Source organism: Mus pahari, chromosome 9 (genome assembly GCF_900095145.1).
Source record: "Mus pahari chromosome 9, PAHARI_EIJ_v1.1, whole genome shotgun sequence".
Taxonomy (NCBI): Eukaryota; Metazoa; Chordata; class Mammalia; order Rodentia; family Muridae; genus Mus; species Mus pahari.
In genome coordinates, this window is record NC_034598.1 from 50,036,112 (window position 1) to 50,054,513 (window position 18,402).

Here is an 18,402-nt window from a genome sequence, read left to right on the forward strand (position 1 = left end):
TGTGCCATGTGTGTGCCTGGTGCCTCCATCTGGAGCTATGGAGGGTTATGAGTCACCATTTGGGTGCTGGAAACTGAACTCAAGTGCTCTTAACCTTGGAGCTGACTCTAGACCCTCAAGAGTATCTTCTTGAAGGTGATTTATGAAGGATAACTTTGAACTTTTTTTTTTTTTTTTTGGAGATAAAAAGGGTTATGTTTGGATTTACTGGACTCCACAAAAATGGACTAAACAGTAATAACTGAGCGTTGATAGGTACTGGGTACTAATTCAAGCATCTTATAAAACTCATTTAGTCCACATGACAATCTTGAATTTATTAGAGAAAAGTATTGCTAGGTGTAGATGCATGGCCATCTTTCCCCCTTTGACAGATGAAGGAGATACAGGGGATTTAAATACCTGGCCGGTGCAGATGGTGAGCCAGAAAGTTCAAACCCATGCAGTTTGACTGCAGCAGGGCTAGACTGTCGCAGACATAGGGCGTGAGCACACGTGGGCTTGCATCACTGTCTGGAGCAGATGCGAGTGTTCTCTGACTTCATTTCTACCATGGCCGCTTCTTTGCTCAGGAGGAAGATAAAGGTTGCGTTGTTTTTCATTCCACTAAAAGGGCACTGTGTCCAAATGCTTATGCAATAACATTATCGACCAGCCACCCACTGGAGTGAAAGTATTGAGCCTCTGGACTGGAGAGATGATGGCTCAGTGATTAAGAGCACTGACTGTTCTTCCAGAGGACCTGGGTTCAATTCCCAGCAACCACATGGCAGCTTACGACTATTTGCAGCTACATTTCCTGGGATACACTACATTTCCTGGGATACGACATCCTCACACAGATATACATGCAGGCAAACCCGCCAATGCACATAAAATAAAAATAAAATTTAAAAAGAGACGGTATGGGGCTGGAGAGATGGCTCAGTGGGTAAGAGCATCCGACTGCTCTTCTGAAGGTCCGGAGTTCAAATCCCAGCAACCACATGGTGGCTCACAACCATCCTTAACAAGATCTGACTCCCTCTTCTGGAGTGTCTGAAGACAGCTACAGTGTACTTACATATAATAAATAAATTAAAAAAAAAGAGAGAGACGGTATGGAGGCGCTTATTTATTCATATTCCAGACTCGCCCCCACTTTGTGTCATGTGCCAGGCCTGATCGGCACGTTTGTGTTCTAAAGATGCAGAGCACACCAGCGTCTGTGCCTGTGGTTTTGTCACGAACAGGAATGCACCAGCCTCAAGTCACTGTTTCCACCTGAATTTCTGGCGTGTTCACACTGCAGGGAAAGGAATGCAGAACGGAACATGAATACTAGCAAACACATTTAACAAATGCATGAGGATTTGCCCCTCTACTGCTATGCCTCACTTGGATCCTCCCTAGCTGGGCTTCATAGTGCAATTGGCTCCTCTTGCTGTTCCAGAGCATGACGCATTAACGGCGAAACGATGGCATCATCGTGAGGTTATCGGGAAACACGGGAAATCGGCGGAAAAGGGTTAACTTTAGAGGTGCAGAGCCCCTTCCTCCCACCTCTACGAAACCCCTTTTTTCTGTTCACCTGAGTCCCGTGAGTATCTCCTCGGGTTCCTAGTCTCGAAACTCCGTACTCAGGAATCCAAGATTTTTTTTAGTCTCTAAGACACTGTCTAGAAACCCTGGCCTCAGTTTCTTTCTATCTTTCGTCGTCTTCTTTCTTTTTTCTTTTCTTTTCTTTTCTCTTTCTTTTTTCTTTTTCTTTTTNTTTTTCTTTTTTTTTTTTTAAAGTTTCCTCCAATGAAGACACTAAGGGAAAGACTGGGAGGCAGGCTGGTGACGTAATGCAGATTGATTGGCATTGAAGTCCTGGATGTCTCGGATTAGCCACGAGTTTCACCAATCCAGAGGCAGGGGTGGGACGGTGCAGGCGCAGAGAATTGATTTGGCTGGCTTGGATTTAAAGCGATAGACGCTGTTGGAGTCCTACAAGACGGTCCTCGATACCCTCCCCACAAGTCTTGGGACCATTTGGGTCCTCAGATCTGGGGAGATGGTTTGCGGCGGATTTGCTTGTTCCAAGAATGCGCTATGCGCTCTCAACGTGGTTTATATGGTGAGGATTTGGAAATGGGTAAATCTCCGGGGCGGAAAGAATGGGGGAGTTTCTAGGGGACTTCCGGCATGGAGAGGGGTGTACTGGGGGTTCTGGGAAGCTTCCCAGAAACTTCCGGCGAGGAGGGAATTCCTGGGTACTTCCGTGGAAGAGGATAGACTTCCGGTGATGAGGGGGCTTGTTTGGTGGTAGGCAGGGGTGGATTGAAGACTGCGGGCCTGTAGTTCCAGTCTTCATTTTCTGCTCCAGTTTCTTCCCAAACTCGAGTTACTGGACTCGAGTTACTGGGTTCCATTTGTGTGTTGGGTACCTTGCCCTACTCTCTCCCAGTCATTCCCAGTTGATTGGGAAGCGCGCCTAGAGATGAACAGTACTGACAGCACACCTCAAGTGCTTAGCTTGTCAAGTCCACGTACCCTTGTAATATAGCCTTAGGCTGTGCTGCATGCTAGACATCTTTGGCGATGACAGGGTCTCACTGTATAGCGAGCTAGCTAGCACAGAGTAGCCTGGAACTTTGCTGTCCTGCGGTTGCAGGTATGAGCCACCATGTCAGGCTGAATAAAGTGTATTCTTTCTTTCTTGCAGCTTGTGGGCTTACTGCTCATTGGTGTAGCTGCCTGGGGCAAGGGCCTCGGTGTGGTGTCTAGCATTCACATCATTGGAGGAGTCATTGCTGTGGGAGTCTTCCTTCTCCTCATCGCGGTGGCAGGACTGGTGGGCGCCGCGAACCACCACCAAGTGCTGCTCTTCTTTGTATCCTGACCATAGCGATTGGGGCCTGAGTGGGCTTTTCCTGGGCAGGGGACCTCAGACATGTCTCTTTGTTCTTACTCTGTAACCCACACAATTTGACGGTTTTCCCCCAACTTGATAAAAGTGCAGTTTTGTGAACAGAGAAGGGCCTTGAACTCTGCCCCCTTGCCTGCCACATTGCAGTTAGAATTACAGTGGTGAGATTTTAAAGACAAACCAGGCTCATGCTATGTAGTCCTTAGAGCTCACATTAGGCTGGCCGCCACACAGATTTGTCTGCCCGTCCCCCCGAATGAGGTATTTTAAATTGAAAACAGATCTTTTTGCCATAACTTCTTCTCAGTATATGATTATCCTAGGTTTGGTCTTCATCTTCCAGTTTGGGATCTCTTGCTCATGTCTGGCTATTAACAGGAACAAACAGGTAAGGATGAGCCCTTTCACATACTTGCTTTCTCCACTTTTCTGACCTCTTCATCCCACTGCTTCCACAGATGTGTGCTCCCTGACACATATGGCTAATTCCCCAAGATGCAGTCAGAGAGAACCTGAGAGAGACACTTGACATTACCAATGACCGTGCCTCGGTCTCTGTGGGGTTGCCCTTGCTAAAGCAGGGAAATGGAGACTCCTGAACCTAGAGGGATGTGAGGAGACTAATGTCCCCCTGCCCTTGTGCTTTCTAGGCAGATGTCATCAATGCTTCGTGGTGGGTCTTGAGCAACAGTACCCGGCATGAACTGGAGAGAAGTTTTGACTGCTGTGGCTTGTTCAACCTTACAACCCCGCACCTACAAGATACTTCCTGTAGTGCGGTAAGTTGAAGGATTAGTCATCCCTGGGACATTCACTACAGCTATTTGGATGGGGCAGGTGAGCAACTTTGCATTCTCTGTATATACCTGTTCCCAGATGTGCAAAACTAAGAGTTCTACGTGCCAGATGTGTGGGGAGATGTTCCTTAAACATTCAGACAAAGCCCTCAAGATCCTAGGAGGTGTCGGGCTCTTCTTTAGTTTCACAGAGGTAATGACTCCTCATGTACACACCTGTAAGGCTTCAACCCAAGGTCCAGAAATAACCTGCCTTCTCCCTTCCCCTCCCGTAGATCCTTGGTGTCTGGCTAGCAATGAGATTCCGGAATCAAAAGGACCCTCGAGCCAATCCCAGTGCCTTCCTATGAGACTTTTGATCTCCCAGAGAGCATCTTTGCAGCCTAGGCTGGTTTCCAGCTAGCTCTGTATCCAAGGAAGACCTTGAACTCCAGATCCTCCTGCCTCAGCCTCCTGCTGGCATCACCACGCTCAGCCAGCCCCTGGATCCTTTGGACTTGGCTTTGCCATCTTTTTTTGTTTGTTTTTTGAGACAGGGTTTCTCTGTGTAACCCTGGCTATCCTGGAACTGTGTAAACTAGGCTGGCCTCAAACTCAAATCTGCCTGCCTCTGCCTCCCAAGTGCTGGGATTAAAGGCGTGCACCACCACTGCCTGGCCTTGCCATTTTTTAAAACACCCCTAATTCTTTAAAAAACTAGGGGTAGAACCTGATTTTGTTTTAGAGAAAAAAAAAGGTCCCTTACCTCACCCCCAAGAACTGATCAAGTAGTAGCTAGACTTATGTCTGTGTATTTTGATGGGAACAAGATTGTGGAGGGGGGAGGACTCCATGCCTCTGCCTGGGAGGGTAACTGCACCCGCACTCCCCCAAGACCCTTGGCTTCAAGGACAAAGTCAGAACACCAAGGGAAAACCAGGGCCTCACAAGTGCTGGGCAAGTATTTCTCCCAATCAGCTGTCACCCAGCCCCACCTACAGTCAAAGCAGGACCAGTGAACTTAGAAGCTAAAGCAATTTTGACCGAATATTCCAAGAAAGCATTTGTTTCTCTCTGATCTTGCCAACCGAAGAGCTGGACTGCCTGCCTAAATCCTTGTTTTTGTGTGTTTTTTTCTCAAGCCTCCCAGTGTTAAAGCCAATCAGGAAAAAACATTAAAGAAAAATAAAGACCATACTTCTTTGTCTTGTCTTGTTTTCCTGTATAAAAAAGATCCCAATATAAATCAGGGAGGGAAAAAGACAGATATGCCTGCCCTTTAGTGTAGAGGGGGGAGGGTAAGGGGGTAAACCTCGTAAAGAGAGGTGGGGAATTGTCATTTAAGGCTTAAAATATTCTCTGTAAAAAACTGGAGCATTCTCCGGCCTCGGGGAAGGCAGAGGCTGCTGCTTCAGGAGTCTCTCCCCCCGAGACCGGGAAGGGCAGCCCCTCCTCTCACTCGGCGTCGTCGCTTTCCTCCTTGTGCAGGTAGGAGTGCTGCAGGGCTCGGAAGGCAGAGATTCGCTTATGTGGGTTAAAGGTCAGCATTTCCTAAGGGGAGAGGTTGAAGGTCAGAAAGCAGTTCAGGAGCCGATGCTGACGCCCACCCAACATGGCTGTTTCCTTTGTCCTACTCTGGCTGGCCATTCCCAACAGCAGTGAGAACTATAGCCTGCCCACAACCAGATCAGGATGGTCTGGGTCCGTCTGTTCTGTTTCATCTCTGTGTGCACTTGCTCATGCGTGAAAATGTGGGCACGCACATGTCCATGTATACACACAGAGGTCAAAAATCTGGGCTGCCAGTACTTGCCTTCCATCTTGTCACAGAGTCTGTCATGATGTATTACCAGGGGAGGCACTACAGGGACTAGAGAGATGGCTCAGCAGTTAAGAGCACTGACTACTATTCCAGAGGTCAGGAGTTCAATTCCCAGCACCCACATGGTGGCTCACAATCATGTATAATGGGATCTCATGCCCTCTTCTGGTTGTGTCTGAAGACAGCTACAGTGTACTCATATAAATAAAATAAATAAATCTTAAAAAATAAATAAATAGCCGGGCGTGGTGGTGCACTCCTTTAATCCCAGCACTCGGGAGGCAGAGGCAGGCGGATTTCTGAGTTCGAGGCCAGCCTGGTCGACAAAGTGAGTTCCAGGACAGCCAGGGCTAAACAGAGAAACCCTGTCTCAAAAAACCAACCAACCAACCAACCAAACAGGAGTAGCACCATAGAAGCACCCAACTTCTACATGGGTTCTGGGGATTTGAACTCAGGTCCTCACATGTATGCAAAGGAACCCTACCCACCGAGCCAGTTCCCCAGGCCACCCTATTTCTTATCTTAACCCAACCCGCTCAGGTCCAGTACCAGCAGCAGCTGCGCTCCAGACTCCTCCATCTCTGGCACCACTGACCGCACTGGCCGAGGCCCTCTGGGGACAAAGGCTCCTCGAGGTAGGGATACCTCTCGAGGCCAGTCGTCTTCTGGAGGCAATCCAATGAGACTGTGGGGACAGGACAACTGTGTTAGGAGGGGCCTTTCCCAGCTCTTGTCTGCGCGGCAGCAGAAAGTTTCTTTCCTTATCAAATACTTACTCAAAGATTTTCCCCAACTGGTCAGCTTCAGAGTTTCCACAGAAGAGAGGCCTAAGACAGAAAGATACTCAACATATGTATTATATCAAAAATAGGGGAGTGGGGGCTGGAGAGATGGCTCAGCGGTTAAGAGCACTGACTGCTCTTCCAGAGGTCCTGAGTTCAAATGTTTGCTGAGTAGCAAACAATCATGGTGGCTCACAATCATCTGTAATGAGATCTGAAGTCCTTTTCTGGTGTGTCTGAAGACAGCTACGGTGTACTCACATACATGAAAATAAATCTTTAAAAGAAAAAAAATCGAGGAGTAACTGTTACGTGGCCCAAACTAGAGAGTATGGAGATGAGGAATGGGAAGTTCCTAAATCCAAGACACACCTATATGGTTTCTTGGTTTTAGGCAAGGTGGTCAGTATGAACTGGGTAGGTTGGGTGTCCTGCACCATACATGCACAAGAGTGAACGGTCAAAAACAGGTATGTCTGTAAGACTCGGGGGCGGACGGAGTGTGAAGTTCAGCGGCGCAGAAGCATTTGCTGTGTGTACGAGTTCTGATTTCAACCTCTAGCACCGTAAGATAGCAGCCAAAGATATGTGGTTAAGAGTTTCAAGTCCCAAAGGGGCAGTGGTGGTGCACGCCTTTGATCCCAGGGCGATGTGAGTTCAAGGCCAACCTGGTCTACAGCCTGAGCTACACTAAAAAACCCTGTCCCATTAAAAACAAAAAGTTTCTAGTCCCATACTTCCGACGAAACATCTCTGCGAAAATACAGCCAACGCTCCACATGTCCACGGGGGTTGCATACGTAGACTGCAGAAGAACTTCAGGAGCCCGGTACCAGAGCGTAACAACCTGAAGAGAATAGGAGAAATGAGTGGAGTGTCATCCTCACGAACCTCAAGTGCTTGGCTCTGAAAACTTCACGTACAAGACTCCTCAGTTGCTATGGGAAACCACCAAGAGCTACCCCCTAGTGCAAACTATTCTGGCTACCCGTCTTTTACTGACCACAGGCGTGAGGGCCATCTGGTAGCTGTAGATTCTAGCTAGGCCAAAGTCAGCCAGCTTGACGGTCCCATTACTTGTCACTAGAATGTTCTCTGGTTTCAGGTCCCGGTGAACAATGCAGTTTGCATGAAGAAAATCGAGGCCGCTTAGAAACTGCCGCATCAGATCCTGGTTTTCAAGAAGAAAGCACTGGAAACTATGTATCACTTCAAAAATCCCAACAAGCTCTATTGCAAATATCAGCCCACCCCTCCCCCCAGCCCCGCCCCCACTCACCTTAATGGTCTCAACCGGCAGGCCTGGTGGAGGTGCTTTGTCCAGATATGTCCTTAGGTCCTGGTCTATATGCTCAAACACTAGGGTGACCTTGATGTCCCGATCAGTTCGGGAAGTAGCACAGACATCCATCAGCCTGAGAAGAACAAATGACCACCAGCTAGTCATCCCCTTTGTCTCAACGTGGCCTCTGGCGTTCTAGGGTCCCACTCCTGCCTTATGGGTCCTATTGTCCTCTCCGCCCCACTCCCAATCCAACCTTCTCACCGTACAACATTGGGATGTTCAAAGGCCTCCAGTCTCCTTAACAAGGCCACCTCACGAACTGTGCTGACCGGAAGGCCCCCTCCAGCTGCTCCTCCATTAGGAACTCTCACACTCTTGAGGGCTACAAAGTGGCCACTGTGGGGATCTCGGGCTTTGTACACCGTCCCATAGGCACCGACACCAATTTCAGCCACGGGTTCATATCGAGTGGCAGCCATTCTCGAAGCAGGGGATCTACAATCACAGAGGCTTCTAATACCAAACTCTCTCTCACGGTTAGGAGGGGATGACCCGGCGGTAACAAAGGAACTCCTGCACAAGACCTCGCCAACGCGATCACCAGCATCCCACCCCTCCACACTTCCAGGGCCCGCGCCCTAGGTAACACAAAGACTCCCATCAAACCCTCCTCCTCCGGCCACGTTTTGTCCCGGAGGAAGAAAGGAATGCTTTCTTTCCTTTCGGAGGACATCGCACTGGGCACAAAGAAGCTCACACAGTGTACAGGGTTTGCATCGAAGATTCTGCACTTCACTCTCCGAAATCACACCCTCGCCCGCGACCACAAAGGCCCCACTTCCCGCCATCGGGCCACCTTCCATAATCAGCCAGCGACGCGCACGCGTGGGGAGCTGGAGGGTGCTGGTGGGGTCTGGCCCCCCGTTCCTGGATGGGACTGCACTCACCTTACGCACGGCCAAGAGCTGTGGAGGTGGCCCTTTATCTGGGCCCGGGAGCCGGTTCCTGCGGCGCCATACACCGGGGATCGGTCCCGGGCAGCTGGACGCTTCGGGCCAGACCATAGACACAGGCCGCGAGCTAGAGAGGCCCCCTCACCCCCACCCTCACCATGTGACCAGCTGCCAGAGAGGCGCGCGGAAACCCGGGGGGGCGGGGCGGGCGCCGGACGTTCTGGACACGTGACCTCCACCCATGCGCAGTGGGCACCCGGGGCTGCTTTGATGGGAGGGGTGTGGTGGGGGAAGGGGGCGGGACCTTGGCGGTCACGTGACCTGTTGCTATCCCACGTGACCCCTTGACTTTGCGCTGAGCAGCAGAGGTGTGGTTACGCTGTGTGGCACGTGACTGGCTGCCGAACCCTGACTGCCGAGGGGGTGTGTGGGGGCGAGAGAGGGTGGAGCACCAGGCGGTGCCATGGCAACCGGGCCAACCAGCTCTCAACTCTGGGCTCAAGGCCGAGCCGGAGCGCATCTTCAGTCTCACTGTGCGTCTCCATGTGGGCGGGAGGTCGAGGTGCTAGTGGGAGATCCTGGTGCCAGAGATGGTGCTGTAACATTTCCACTCCACCGCCATGGGGAAACATTTGTATTTGTGTCTTTCATTTACTCATTCATTCAACAAAATTTTACTAAGTGCTTCCTTCCAGTTGGTATGCGATGTTTTTGTTTTGGTGTCTCAGTCACTCGCCCTTTGAAGTGATGATAAAGATGACTAGAATAGGTAATTGTGGTCTTATAAAACAGGGACTAGACAATTTCTGAGGAGGAAACTAGGTTTAAAAGATGGACAGAAGAAGATTAATATAAGCCACTGTATGGGTATGGGAGGCAGCAATGTGATGCCCTCCCTCTTCACAACCTGTAAACCTCCCCAGGAATATTAAAAGCAGCAAGAAGTGATTGGAAATAGGGGTACTTGATCTTACAAGGGTCTTTCCACTAAGATTGCTACATATATATATGTGATTGCATGAACAGATGACAGGGTAAGTATGTCCAGGGTCAGTCACCACCACATTGCTGGAAGATGACTGTGTCCTTCTGCAACCTGCAACTCCTCGTTGGGGGTCATGTTCCTATTTTTCTCCCAGTCCAGCTTAGAACACACTCTTGCCCTGATCAGCGTTTCCTCAAGTCTGCCTACAGAAATCTAGTTAGACAGAGGTAGATCTGTGTGATGATTTCATCTGCTCCAACTCCTTTGTCTCCCATCGCTTAGGGATATGGGATGAAGGACCATGTTCCCATTAGTTAAAATTTGCCTAAAATCTAGAGCTATTTTAAATTATTATTTTTTTGGTGCTGGGGATTGGAGTTAGTGTTTTTATATGCAGTAAGCATGGGTCCAGTCACCGAGCTATATTCCTGAACCCTAAATTCTAAAATCATATTTGAGACACTAGAGCTGAGGCTGGTCTCAAATTCATCACAATTTTTGTGTCATAGCCCCTAAATGCTGTTTTTTATAGGCATGAGCTACGACATTGGCTCTGTTTTATTTTATTGTGGATTTTTGTTTGATTTAATGAAACAAGTTCTCATATAGCCCAGGTTGGTCTTGAAATGGACACATAGCTAGCCTCAAATACTTGATCCTCCTGCTCCATCTCCCAAAAACTAAGATTAAAGGCATGCACCACACTTTTTTCCCCTCTTATTCCTCTCTTTTCCTTTCTCTATCTTTTCTTTTTTTAAGAGACTGGGTCTTGCCAGGTAGCCCAGGCTGGCCTCAGACTCTGCAATGTCCACATGCTTGGATTCCAGACCTGAGCCACCACACCCAGGCTAAAACCATTTTATTACCTGTTTTGCTATGTATTCCATTCCAACTTTTTACTTTTCTGGTTGAGAATGTAACAGTGGTGGGGTATGGTGGCACCTGCCTTTAATCCCAGGGGACTGGGAGGCTGGGAGACAGAAGCAGAAGCAGGTGGATTTCTGTGAGTTCAAGCCAACCTAGTTTACTTAGTGAATTCCCAGCTAGCCAGGACTTGAAAGCTTGACTGAGGGAGCTTGGGGGAGGGAATGTATGTGAGAATGTGAATGTAAATCGAGGATTAATGTAAATCACAGTCAAGCACCATACCACAGAAGGTGTGCAGCAGACAGATCTCCTTAGGCTGTCTCAATGCTTCTTGCCTTGCCAACAAGAGCAGAAAGAAAAAAAGATCCAGGCCTAAATTGGCTAAGGGGCTGGAGAGGCGGGTGTTTCTTTGGCTTTGTTCCTAGTTAGGGCTGTTTGGGTTTTTTAGCTGTCTGTGAGCTTATTCAACTCCCAACACAGGTACTCCCTGCTTCATTTTGCCGCCCATGCGACCCCACTGCAGCTTCCTGTCCTTACAGAAGCTATCTTCTTTGTCTGCTTAAGTCACTGACTTGCGCCCCCACACCCCGTTCATTCATCTGCCCATCCACAGCAACTGTCTTTGCAGCCACTTTCCACTGAGGAGTCTTAATTTGGCAATCTGTCCCTGGTTCGACTTTTCAACTTGTTCATTCCCTCCCTTTTCTGTTAATTACTCTTTTACTAATTAATTTTTTTTTTCTCAGTGTCTTTGACCCAGTGGGCTCCCCGGGAATCCCTTTCTTTCCCTCAGCTTCACAAAGGGGCTGAGAGGGTGGGTGTAAATACAAAGCAGAACAAAAAGCTGACAGGCCCAGCCATAGCTCTAGGGGTCAATTTAAAACAAAGATTTAAGCGTGTTTGTGTGGCTTGCACTTCAAAGCAACGGAGCTGAGGGCAGGAGGGTGTCATGAAAGACACGCCCATTCCTCGGGCATCCCTTCTGCTCACTCGCCACCTTCACACGTTAGAATCAATCGCTTGCTTCTCACACAACCCGACTCCGTTCCTGCACACCAGCCAGCATCTCACAGTCCCGCACCCAGCACCCTTTAGCATCTTTTGTGTGTTGTTAGGGTCCATCCTTTGCCCACTCACCTCCCTCACACCCGACTCCCTGCAGAGCTTTCTTTGCACACGCCCAGTATGCACACACCTCCGGGCCCCGTTACACCTGCAGCCTTCGAGGACTCACCTTCCATCCTCACCCCCACCCGCGCGCACACACCTATTCTTCCACCCCGGTACACACTCCCCTTCGTTGGCCACTCCCCTCCCTCCCTCCCTCCTCCCGCGACTCGCACACTCGCCCCGCCCCTGGGGACACCTGCTCGTGCTGGGCAGGGCGGGGATGCGCAGCCGCGGCCCCTTCTCCTCCGCTCCCCCTCCCCGCCCCACCCCTCCCTCCATCCCTCACCGGCTCCCCGGCTCCCGCCCCGCCCGCCCGCCGCTCCGGGGGGGTCTCCGCCGCCGCCGCCGCCGCCGCCGGAAGGAGCCGCCATTTGCTACCGCCGAACGCACGGGCCGAACCGAGCCGGATCCGGCAGTCGGAGCGGGACTGGGGCCGAGAGGACGACGATGGGGGGCGGCCCCGCCGCAGGAGGACCGGGGCGCATAAGCCCCGGCGCCCGGCCGGCTCCGGACCCCGACCCGCGGGGCGCGGCACCCTGAGCCCCCTCCCCGCCCCCTGCCCCTGCTCCCGCTCGGGCCATGCCTGCCCACCCCGCCGTCCGCGGGCTGACGGCCCTCTCGGCCCCGCGAGCCCTGGCGCCCCGGCGGCGGCAGCAGTGAACAGCGCTTGCAGGCCGCGGAGACCCCGGCCCGGTCCTGCGCTCCGGCGCGCGCCCCCTTCCCGACCTGCTCCTCGCCCCTCCCCCCGCCGCTCGGGAGCCCCCCTCGCTTGCCGCCCCCCGCCCCCCGGCGCCCGGACGATGCTCAAGTCCCGGCTCCGCATGTTCCTGAACGAGCTGAAGCTGCTGGTGCTGACGGGCGGGGGGCGGCCCCGGGCCGAGCCGCAGCCCCGGGGGGGCGGGGGAGGCGGCTGCGGCTGGGCGCCCTTCGCCGGCTGCTCCGCCCGGGACGGTGACGGCGACGAGGAGGAGTACTACGGGTCGGAGCCGCGGGCCCGGGGCCTGGCCGGCGACAAGGAACCGCGGGCCGGACCCCCGCCGCCGCCCGCGCCGCCGCCGCCGCCCCCAGGCGCGCTGGACGCCCTGTCGCTCAGCAGCAGCCTGGACAGTGGGCTCCGAACCCCCCAGTGCAGGATCTGCTTCCAAGGCCCGGAGCAGGTCAGGCCGGGGCACCTGGCTAGGCGGGGAGGGTGGGGGCGCGCACCTGGGGTGTCCGCGGAGACCGGGGCAGGGGGCGGGGCCAGGGGAAGCTGGGCGGGACCCAGGACCCGAGTGGGAGTGGGGCGAGGTTGGCCTGGCTGTAGACTCCTGGAGTGTGTCAAGGTTGGGGCGGGGTGGGTGGGGGGTCAGGGGCTCCCAGTCGGGGTAGGGTTTTCTCCTCGGAGGGCTCAGACTCTCTGTCACCCGTTATCAGACGGCACTTAGCACCTGCTCCGCTCACCTTAGGGTCGCCATTAGCCGAGGGAACCTATTTTTTGGAAGTGGGCAGAAAGGAGAGTACGTTTGTTCGCACCTTGAGGGGAGGGGCCAAGCAGGACCCTGCCCTTCTCAGTATTTCTCCTGGTGAGACAGTTTTTGCTCCCGTCTTGCAACTTACCCACCTCATTCTAAAGAGCCTTCTTTGTTTAATTGTATGGGTAAAGTTGTCCCGGGGTAGTGCCAGCAGGCATCTCTGTGCAGCAAGAAATGACTGTTTGACTAAAGGGGAACTTGTCCCACTCCTGCCCCCAAAGTGTCTCCCCATTTTAGCGTGGACACCACGATTGGTTAGCCATCCCAGTTGGCACCAGATCTATATACTGGAAGTCCTGTGGAGTGGATGAAGGAATGCCTAGCTCAGCAGCCCAGCCTCTCTCCTCCCTCCAGATCCTAGGCAGAGGTCAGCTCTTTAGGATGTCTTAATCACCTTTCGGATTTCTAGGAAAAGGGAAGACTCAGGCTTCCCTCTCGTCTCACCTTTGATCCCTTCGGTTGGAGAAGTTTTTCTTGAGCTATGACTTCTTACTTTTGTGCTGTAGCCTTAGCGTCTTGCCCTGCTCTGGGTGGAAAGCCCTAGTTTTTAAATGCAGTAGTATGCCTGACCCGAGGAAAAGGTTTCCTGTCCAGGAGTGCCGCAGAAGGGGTCCGGGTGATGACTGCTGACAGGGGCCCTCCCCTCTCTTCCTCCAGGGGGAGCTCCTGAGCCCTTGCCGCTGTGATGGCTCAGTGCGTTGCACACACCAACCCTGCCTAATTCGCTGGATCAGTGAGAGGGGCTCCTGGAGCTGTGAGCTTTGCTACTTCAAGTACCAGGTTCTGGCGATCAGCACCAAGAATCCACTGCAGGTGAGGTGCAGGGAGCTCTCTGGACCGGAACCTTGCAGGGAACTTATTTCATCCTTATTTAGTGTTTTCCCAAAGCGTCCTCCCTCCACCATTATGGCTTTCCAAGACACATGTTCTAGACACTTAGAACAAGGGGGTTGGGGAGTGGGGAAAGACAGTGTTAGTGGTAATAGTAAATACACTGTTTTCTGTATGTCTTTTATTATATATTCACTCTTAATCTTCATAATGATCTTATGAGATAGCATTATCATGCCTGTCTTTATTAACGGGGCACAACATACATAGAGATTAAATACTTGTCTACTCAGTGAGTAAGAGACAAAGTTAAGATTGGGGTTCCAGTCTGCGTGTTTGACTTTCGAAGCACTTGTCTGACCCCGCCTTTCTTGAATAAGATAGGCAAGGGGACACCTCTCTCTCCCCTGTCTGTGCCTGTTCTGCCTAGGGTCTTCCATCGTGCCACATCTTAGGCTAGATCAGGGCACAGAGAAGACAACAGATTCTGAGTTGCTGCATGAAGAGTTTAGGGGTGCTCCTGATGTCCTCTCTCTAGGGCTGCCCATCACCCCTCTGTGTAACCCAATGACCTATTGGAGTGTTTTCTCCCAAACAGTGGCAGGCCATCTCCCTGACCGTCATTGAGAAGGTCCAGATTGCTGCTATCGTCCTGGGCTCACTGTTCCTCGTCGCCAGCATCTCCTGGCTCATCTGGTCCTCACTCAGCCCTTCAGCCAAGTGGCAGCGCCAGGATCTCCTCTTCCAGATCTGTTATGGCATGTACGGCTTCATGGATGTCGTCTGCATAGGTGAGGACGCACGCGTGTCTCTCTCCCCTGCGCTGGCTCAGCATCTTCCTTTTCTCTGTCCCTTAGCGTCCCTGGCCATCTATTCAGCATAATGGTCATAATTCCACCGCCATGTGAGAAACTGTTAGGGCCTGGGGCCCTGGTCTTTGTAGCTCTTGTCTTCTCAGTCTGCAGAAATCAATGCTATGTGTGGGCAGCAGTTCACCGTGTAGCCCTGGCTGTCCTGGAACTCACTATGTAGACCAGGCTGGCCTTGAACTCAGAGATCCGCCTGCCTCTGCCTCCCCAGTGTTGGGATGAAAGGCGTGGGCCACCACTGGTCGGCTCACCCTGGTTTTCTTATCCCTTTGCTTAGGCCTCATTGTCCACGAAGGGTCTTCTGTTTACCGCATCTTCAAGCGCTGGCAGGCCGTGAACCAGCAGTGGAAAGTCCTGAACTATGACAAGACCAAGGACGTGGGAGGAGACACAGGGGGAGGGGCGGCAGGGAAGCCAGGCCCCAGGACCTCAAGGACCAGCCCCCCTGCAGGGGCCCCCAGCCGGCCCCCAGCGGCCCAGCGCATGCGGACGCTCTTGCCTCAGCGCTGTGGTTATACAATCCTGCATCTCCTCGGACAGCTGCGGCCACCAGATGCCCGTTCCAGCTCTCATTCTGGTCGAGAGGTTGTCATGAGGGTCACCACAGTCTGACCTGGACTCCAGGAACAGGATCTTAAGTCAATGCATTAGCCAGAGGTGAGCCCTCCTGGCTGCTGGAGGTATGACCTAGACAGCGTGTTTGGGGCACAGTGACCCCACCACTGAGGATCTCTGTGGACAGCCGCCAGCTTGGAGACATTGTCCGGCCTCTACTGCCCACAGGGTAGAGACCCCTGGGTGACATTCCAGTTCCCACAGACACCGCCTCATACTCACCTTGAGGATGGCCAGCAGGCAAGCAGGGAGAACAACTTTTCTTCCTGGAGAGAACCATCTTTACCTCAGCTTTAGGGCCTCCAGTCCCCTGGCTCCACCATGGTGACTTGGTAAAGGGAGACCAATGCCAGAAAAAAAGGGGCTGTAGACCCCCCCACTCCCCACCCCATGGCCACAGGGCATCTGGCAATAAGACTACTAAACATTGACCTCCCGTTCCCTGCATGAGGCGGGGGACTTCCCCCTGCTCCACCCCCCACTGCATGGGGGAAGGGCATAAAGAATCATTTATATGCACGTGGAGAGTCCTTTCTCATCTGGGGCTCTTCTGAAGGGCTGGAGGGTTTGGGGAGTTCCTCAGCACAGGTTGTCCCAGCGGTGCGTATGGAGTTGGAAGAGGGACCCCTGCTTGCTGGGGAGTGACTCACCTTGGCTGCTAGGTGTCGGTAATCAGAGGTAGCTGAGGACGGGGTGGGCTTGTCACCTGTGAGTTTTATGATTTGGAAAAGAAAAAGAAGATCTGAGCTCCTTTTTCTTCCTGTCTACCTCACAGACTCGGAACGAGGATAAATGGGGGACAGGTTGAATGCTATGACAGAGAAAACTGACGGGTGTATAGAGAGTTCCGGACTAGTCGCCACTGATTACTTTAGACAGTAGGTGATAGAGCAAGTTCTGAAAATGTGGTTTCTGTCAGAAGCGGCACAAAACTTTGGTGTTTTTGAGAGACAAAGTAGAGGAAAAAGGAAGTCGATACTGCAGCTGTGTAGGACAGTGGCCTTGTCGATACTGCAGCTGTGTAGGACAGTGGCCTTCTGACCCTCCAAACACTGGACCTTGCGGGGGGGTGGGGCGACAGCTGGAGCTGCGCAGCCTGTCTGAGAACAGCCCTTTCTTTCGGGTGCCGTGTTCCCCCAAAGGAATGGTGGGAGACCAACATGGACTCAATTAGGGTGATGGGGACGGAGCCACCTCCCTCAGTGTTAAGACTTTAACCCCAACTGAAACTTTTTCTCTGGCAGTTTAGGATCACAGGTTTGATCCAGGTGTGCCCGGCTAGTGGTATTACTGAGAGAGAGGCGTAAGAGAACTCTTATTTATTATAGAAAGGATTTGGAGAATGCGGGTCTAAGGGCTGGGGTGTGGGTCAGTGGTGTGCATGTGGTCCTGGGGCTAACTCCCCTACCACCAAAAGAACTATGTGGCTCAGCTTGAAGCTTGGTTCCCTCCCTCCTGAAGCTGGGAGGGAGACTGGGTGTTAATATGAATGACGGTGTCTTTTTTTTTTAAGTGAACCATTCATGAGCGATTAAAAACTTCCTTCATACATTGCTAAAGCCAGATCCAGAGGGCTTTCTTAAGATTGGTCCTCTAATGGACCAAGAGTTTCTGCTCTGCCTCCTCTCGGGGAGGCTTGGAAACAGTGGGTGTCTTCTAACAGCCCAACTACCCCAGAGCACAGGAAACCTTGCTCCACGCCTCTCCAGCAGGGGTCTCCATGCCTCTCCAGCAGGGGTCTTGGCTGCTGTCTTTGGTGCTGGCCGCAGATTGGCCTGAGGGTGTAGTAATTTCTGACTTAATTCCAAATGTGAAGGCCGTGAGAGGATCAGAATGAAGAGGAAACTGAGGCTGCCAGCTCTCTGGCAGGAAACTTTATCCAGAAGCACACACCCTTTTGATTTGTTATTAACAGAAGAGTTGGTGGAGATCAGATGGGGCACAGAAAATCAGCAACTACTAAGTCCGTGTTGGCAGAAGGGACTCAGGGAGATAAGATACATCGGGGGCTTCTGGGCCAAGCCTTGGTGTTCCTTGCAATGGTTCTCCCTGGAAGCTTAAGCATACTCAAGAACACGCACACATATACCCATGTGCACTCTGGTCCCAAAGGCCTACTTTCCCCTCCCCTCCAACATTGATGGAGGTCTCGGGATGAGGCTGTGCACATCTGCCAATATAATCTCTTCTTTTCTCCTAACCTACACAAACCCTTGTCTAGGGGTCATAGGCTGCTGTTACCTCTTCAAAGTGGCATTTCTGTCTAGCTACCGGGCAGGACAGGATGTCCAGTCCTTTATTGACTCCGGGGAAACCTGTCTCATGGGCTCAGCTTTACCCTCCCAGCTCAGATCTGCTAAGACTCGGGTATTTTATGTTGAAGTTGACCTTGGTGATAGAGTAGAAGCAGATAGTGAGCGAACGGAAGAGACAGGAGGAGGAGCAAGACGTGGCCTCCGCACAAGGCTTCCAGCATGCCCTGCTCCGCGGTCATGCATGGTTTGATCTCCATGGGAAGTCCGCTGGCTGCCAGGGTCTCTGGTTAGGGAGCCATGTCTAGGATGGGGTGGAGGAAGTGTGAAGTGGAATCTCTACCCAGCTAACTGGGGTGTGAGGGAGGGATGGAGGAGGAGGCAAGTCCTAACATGGGGGCGAGCTGGATCCAGACACGGGTGTGTAGAGGGCTGAGAGATTCATTGGGATGGAAGATGAGTTAATCTGCGCACCTCACAAGGAGAGTACTGTGTGCAGTCTCTGAGGGGGGCCAGAGAATGCTGACTAGGGGAAACAGGGTCTCTTGGCCTTGCCCGCTTCTGCCTCTGTGCTCCAGGGCTCCACACACTCTGCTTTCATCCCGCCTGGGTGGCTCCTGCTGGAATCCAGGTCTTTGAAGGAGGGCAGATTGGATATTCTAGGATGCCCTTCGGGGTTGGCTATCCAGGTTTTTCTTTCTTTCTTTCTTTCTTTCTTTCTTTCTTTCTTTCTTTCTTTCTTTCTTTCTTTCTTTCTTTCTTTCTTTCTTTCTTTCTTTCTTTCTTTC

At 52.2% G+C, this 18,402-nt stretch overlaps 3 protein-coding genes across 3 annotated transcripts; 2 read left to right on the forward strand and 1 right to left on the reverse strand.

Annotated features, from left to right (window-relative positions):
* Nucleotides 1–1,944: 1,944 nt before the first annotated feature.
* On the forward strand, nucleotides 1,945–4,864 carry Tspan31 (tetraspanin 31). The gene is made up of 6 exons (XM_021204394.2): nucleotides 1,945–2,101; nucleotides 2,690–2,857; nucleotides 3,201–3,281; nucleotides 3,544–3,672; nucleotides 3,770–3,883; nucleotides 3,966–4,864. The coding sequence occupies exons 1-6, from the start codon at nucleotides 2,039–2,041 to the stop codon at nucleotides 4,038–4,040; spliced, it is 630 nt and encodes a 209-aa protein (XP_021060053.1). The 5' UTR covers nucleotides 1,945–2,038; the 3' UTR covers nucleotides 4,041–4,864.
* A 3-nt stretch (nucleotides 4,865–4,867) lies between these two features.
* Cdk4 (cyclin dependent kinase 4) lies at nucleotides 4,868–8,729 on the reverse strand. Its single transcript, XM_021204393.2, has 8 exons — nucleotides 8,509–8,729; nucleotides 7,823–8,056; nucleotides 7,556–7,691; nucleotides 7,280–7,447; nucleotides 7,014–7,123; nucleotides 6,271–6,321; nucleotides 6,044–6,179; nucleotides 4,868–5,220 (listed from the first exon to the last, which is right to left on the reverse strand). Exons 2-8 carry the CDS (start codon nucleotides 8,038–8,040, stop codon nucleotides 5,125–5,127), a joined length of 915 nt encoding a protein of 304 aa, XP_021060052.1. The 5' UTR covers nucleotides 8,041–8,056; nucleotides 8,509–8,729; the 3' UTR covers nucleotides 4,868–5,124.
* Nucleotides 8,730–11,889: 3,160 nt separating this feature from the next.
* Nucleotides 11,890–15,878, forward strand: March9 (membrane associated ring-CH-type finger 9). The gene is made up of 4 exons (XM_021204392.2): nucleotides 11,890–12,693; nucleotides 13,705–13,860; nucleotides 14,477–14,669; nucleotides 15,025–15,878. The coding sequence occupies exons 1-4, from the start codon at nucleotides 12,337–12,339 to the stop codon at nucleotides 15,357–15,359; spliced, it is 1,041 nt and encodes a 346-aa protein (XP_021060051.1). The 5' UTR covers nucleotides 11,890–12,336; the 3' UTR covers nucleotides 15,360–15,878.
* Nucleotides 15,879–18,402: the final 2,524 nt, after the last annotated feature.

Excerpts from the sequence above, each read along its gene's own strand:
- Tspan31 (XM_021204394.2), top strand. The coding sequence starts at position 2,039 with ATGGTTTGCGGCGGATTTGCTTGTTCCAAGAATGCGCTATGCGCTCTC. Across the intron at positions 3,282-3,543 it reads CTATTAACAGGAACAAACAG|GCAGATGTCATCAATGCTTC; the intron begins GTAAGGATGAGC and ends TGTGCTTTCTAG. Across the intron at positions 3,673-3,769 it reads AAGATACTTCCTGTAGTGCG|ATGTGCAAAACTAAGAGTTC; the intron begins GTAAGTTGAAGG and ends ACCTGTTCCCAG.
- Cdk4 (XM_021204393.2), bottom strand. The coding sequence starts at position 8,040 with ATGGCTGCCACTCGATATGAACCCGTGGCTGAAATTGGTGTCGGTGCC. Across the intron at positions 7,124-7,279 it reads AGATGGCCCTCACGCCTGTG|GTTGTTACGCTCTGGTACCG; the intron begins GTCAGTAAAAGA and ends TATTCTCTTCAG. Across the intron at positions 5,221-6,043 it reads CTGGAGCGCAGCTGCTGCTG|GAAATGCTGACCTTTAACCC; the intron begins GTACTGGACCTG and ends CTCTCCCCTTAG.
- March9 (XM_021204392.2), top strand. The coding sequence starts at position 12,337 with ATGCTCAAGTCCCGGCTCCGCATGTTCCTGAACGAGCTGAAGCTGCTG. Across the intron at positions 12,694-13,704 it reads GCTTCCAAGGCCCGGAGCAG|GGGGAGCTCCTGAGCCCTTG; the intron begins GTCAGGCCGGGG and ends CTCTTCCTCCAG. Across the intron at positions 14,670-15,024 it reads CATGGATGTCGTCTGCATAG|GCCTCATTGTCCACGAAGGG; the intron begins GTGAGGACGCAC and ends CCCTTTGCTTAG.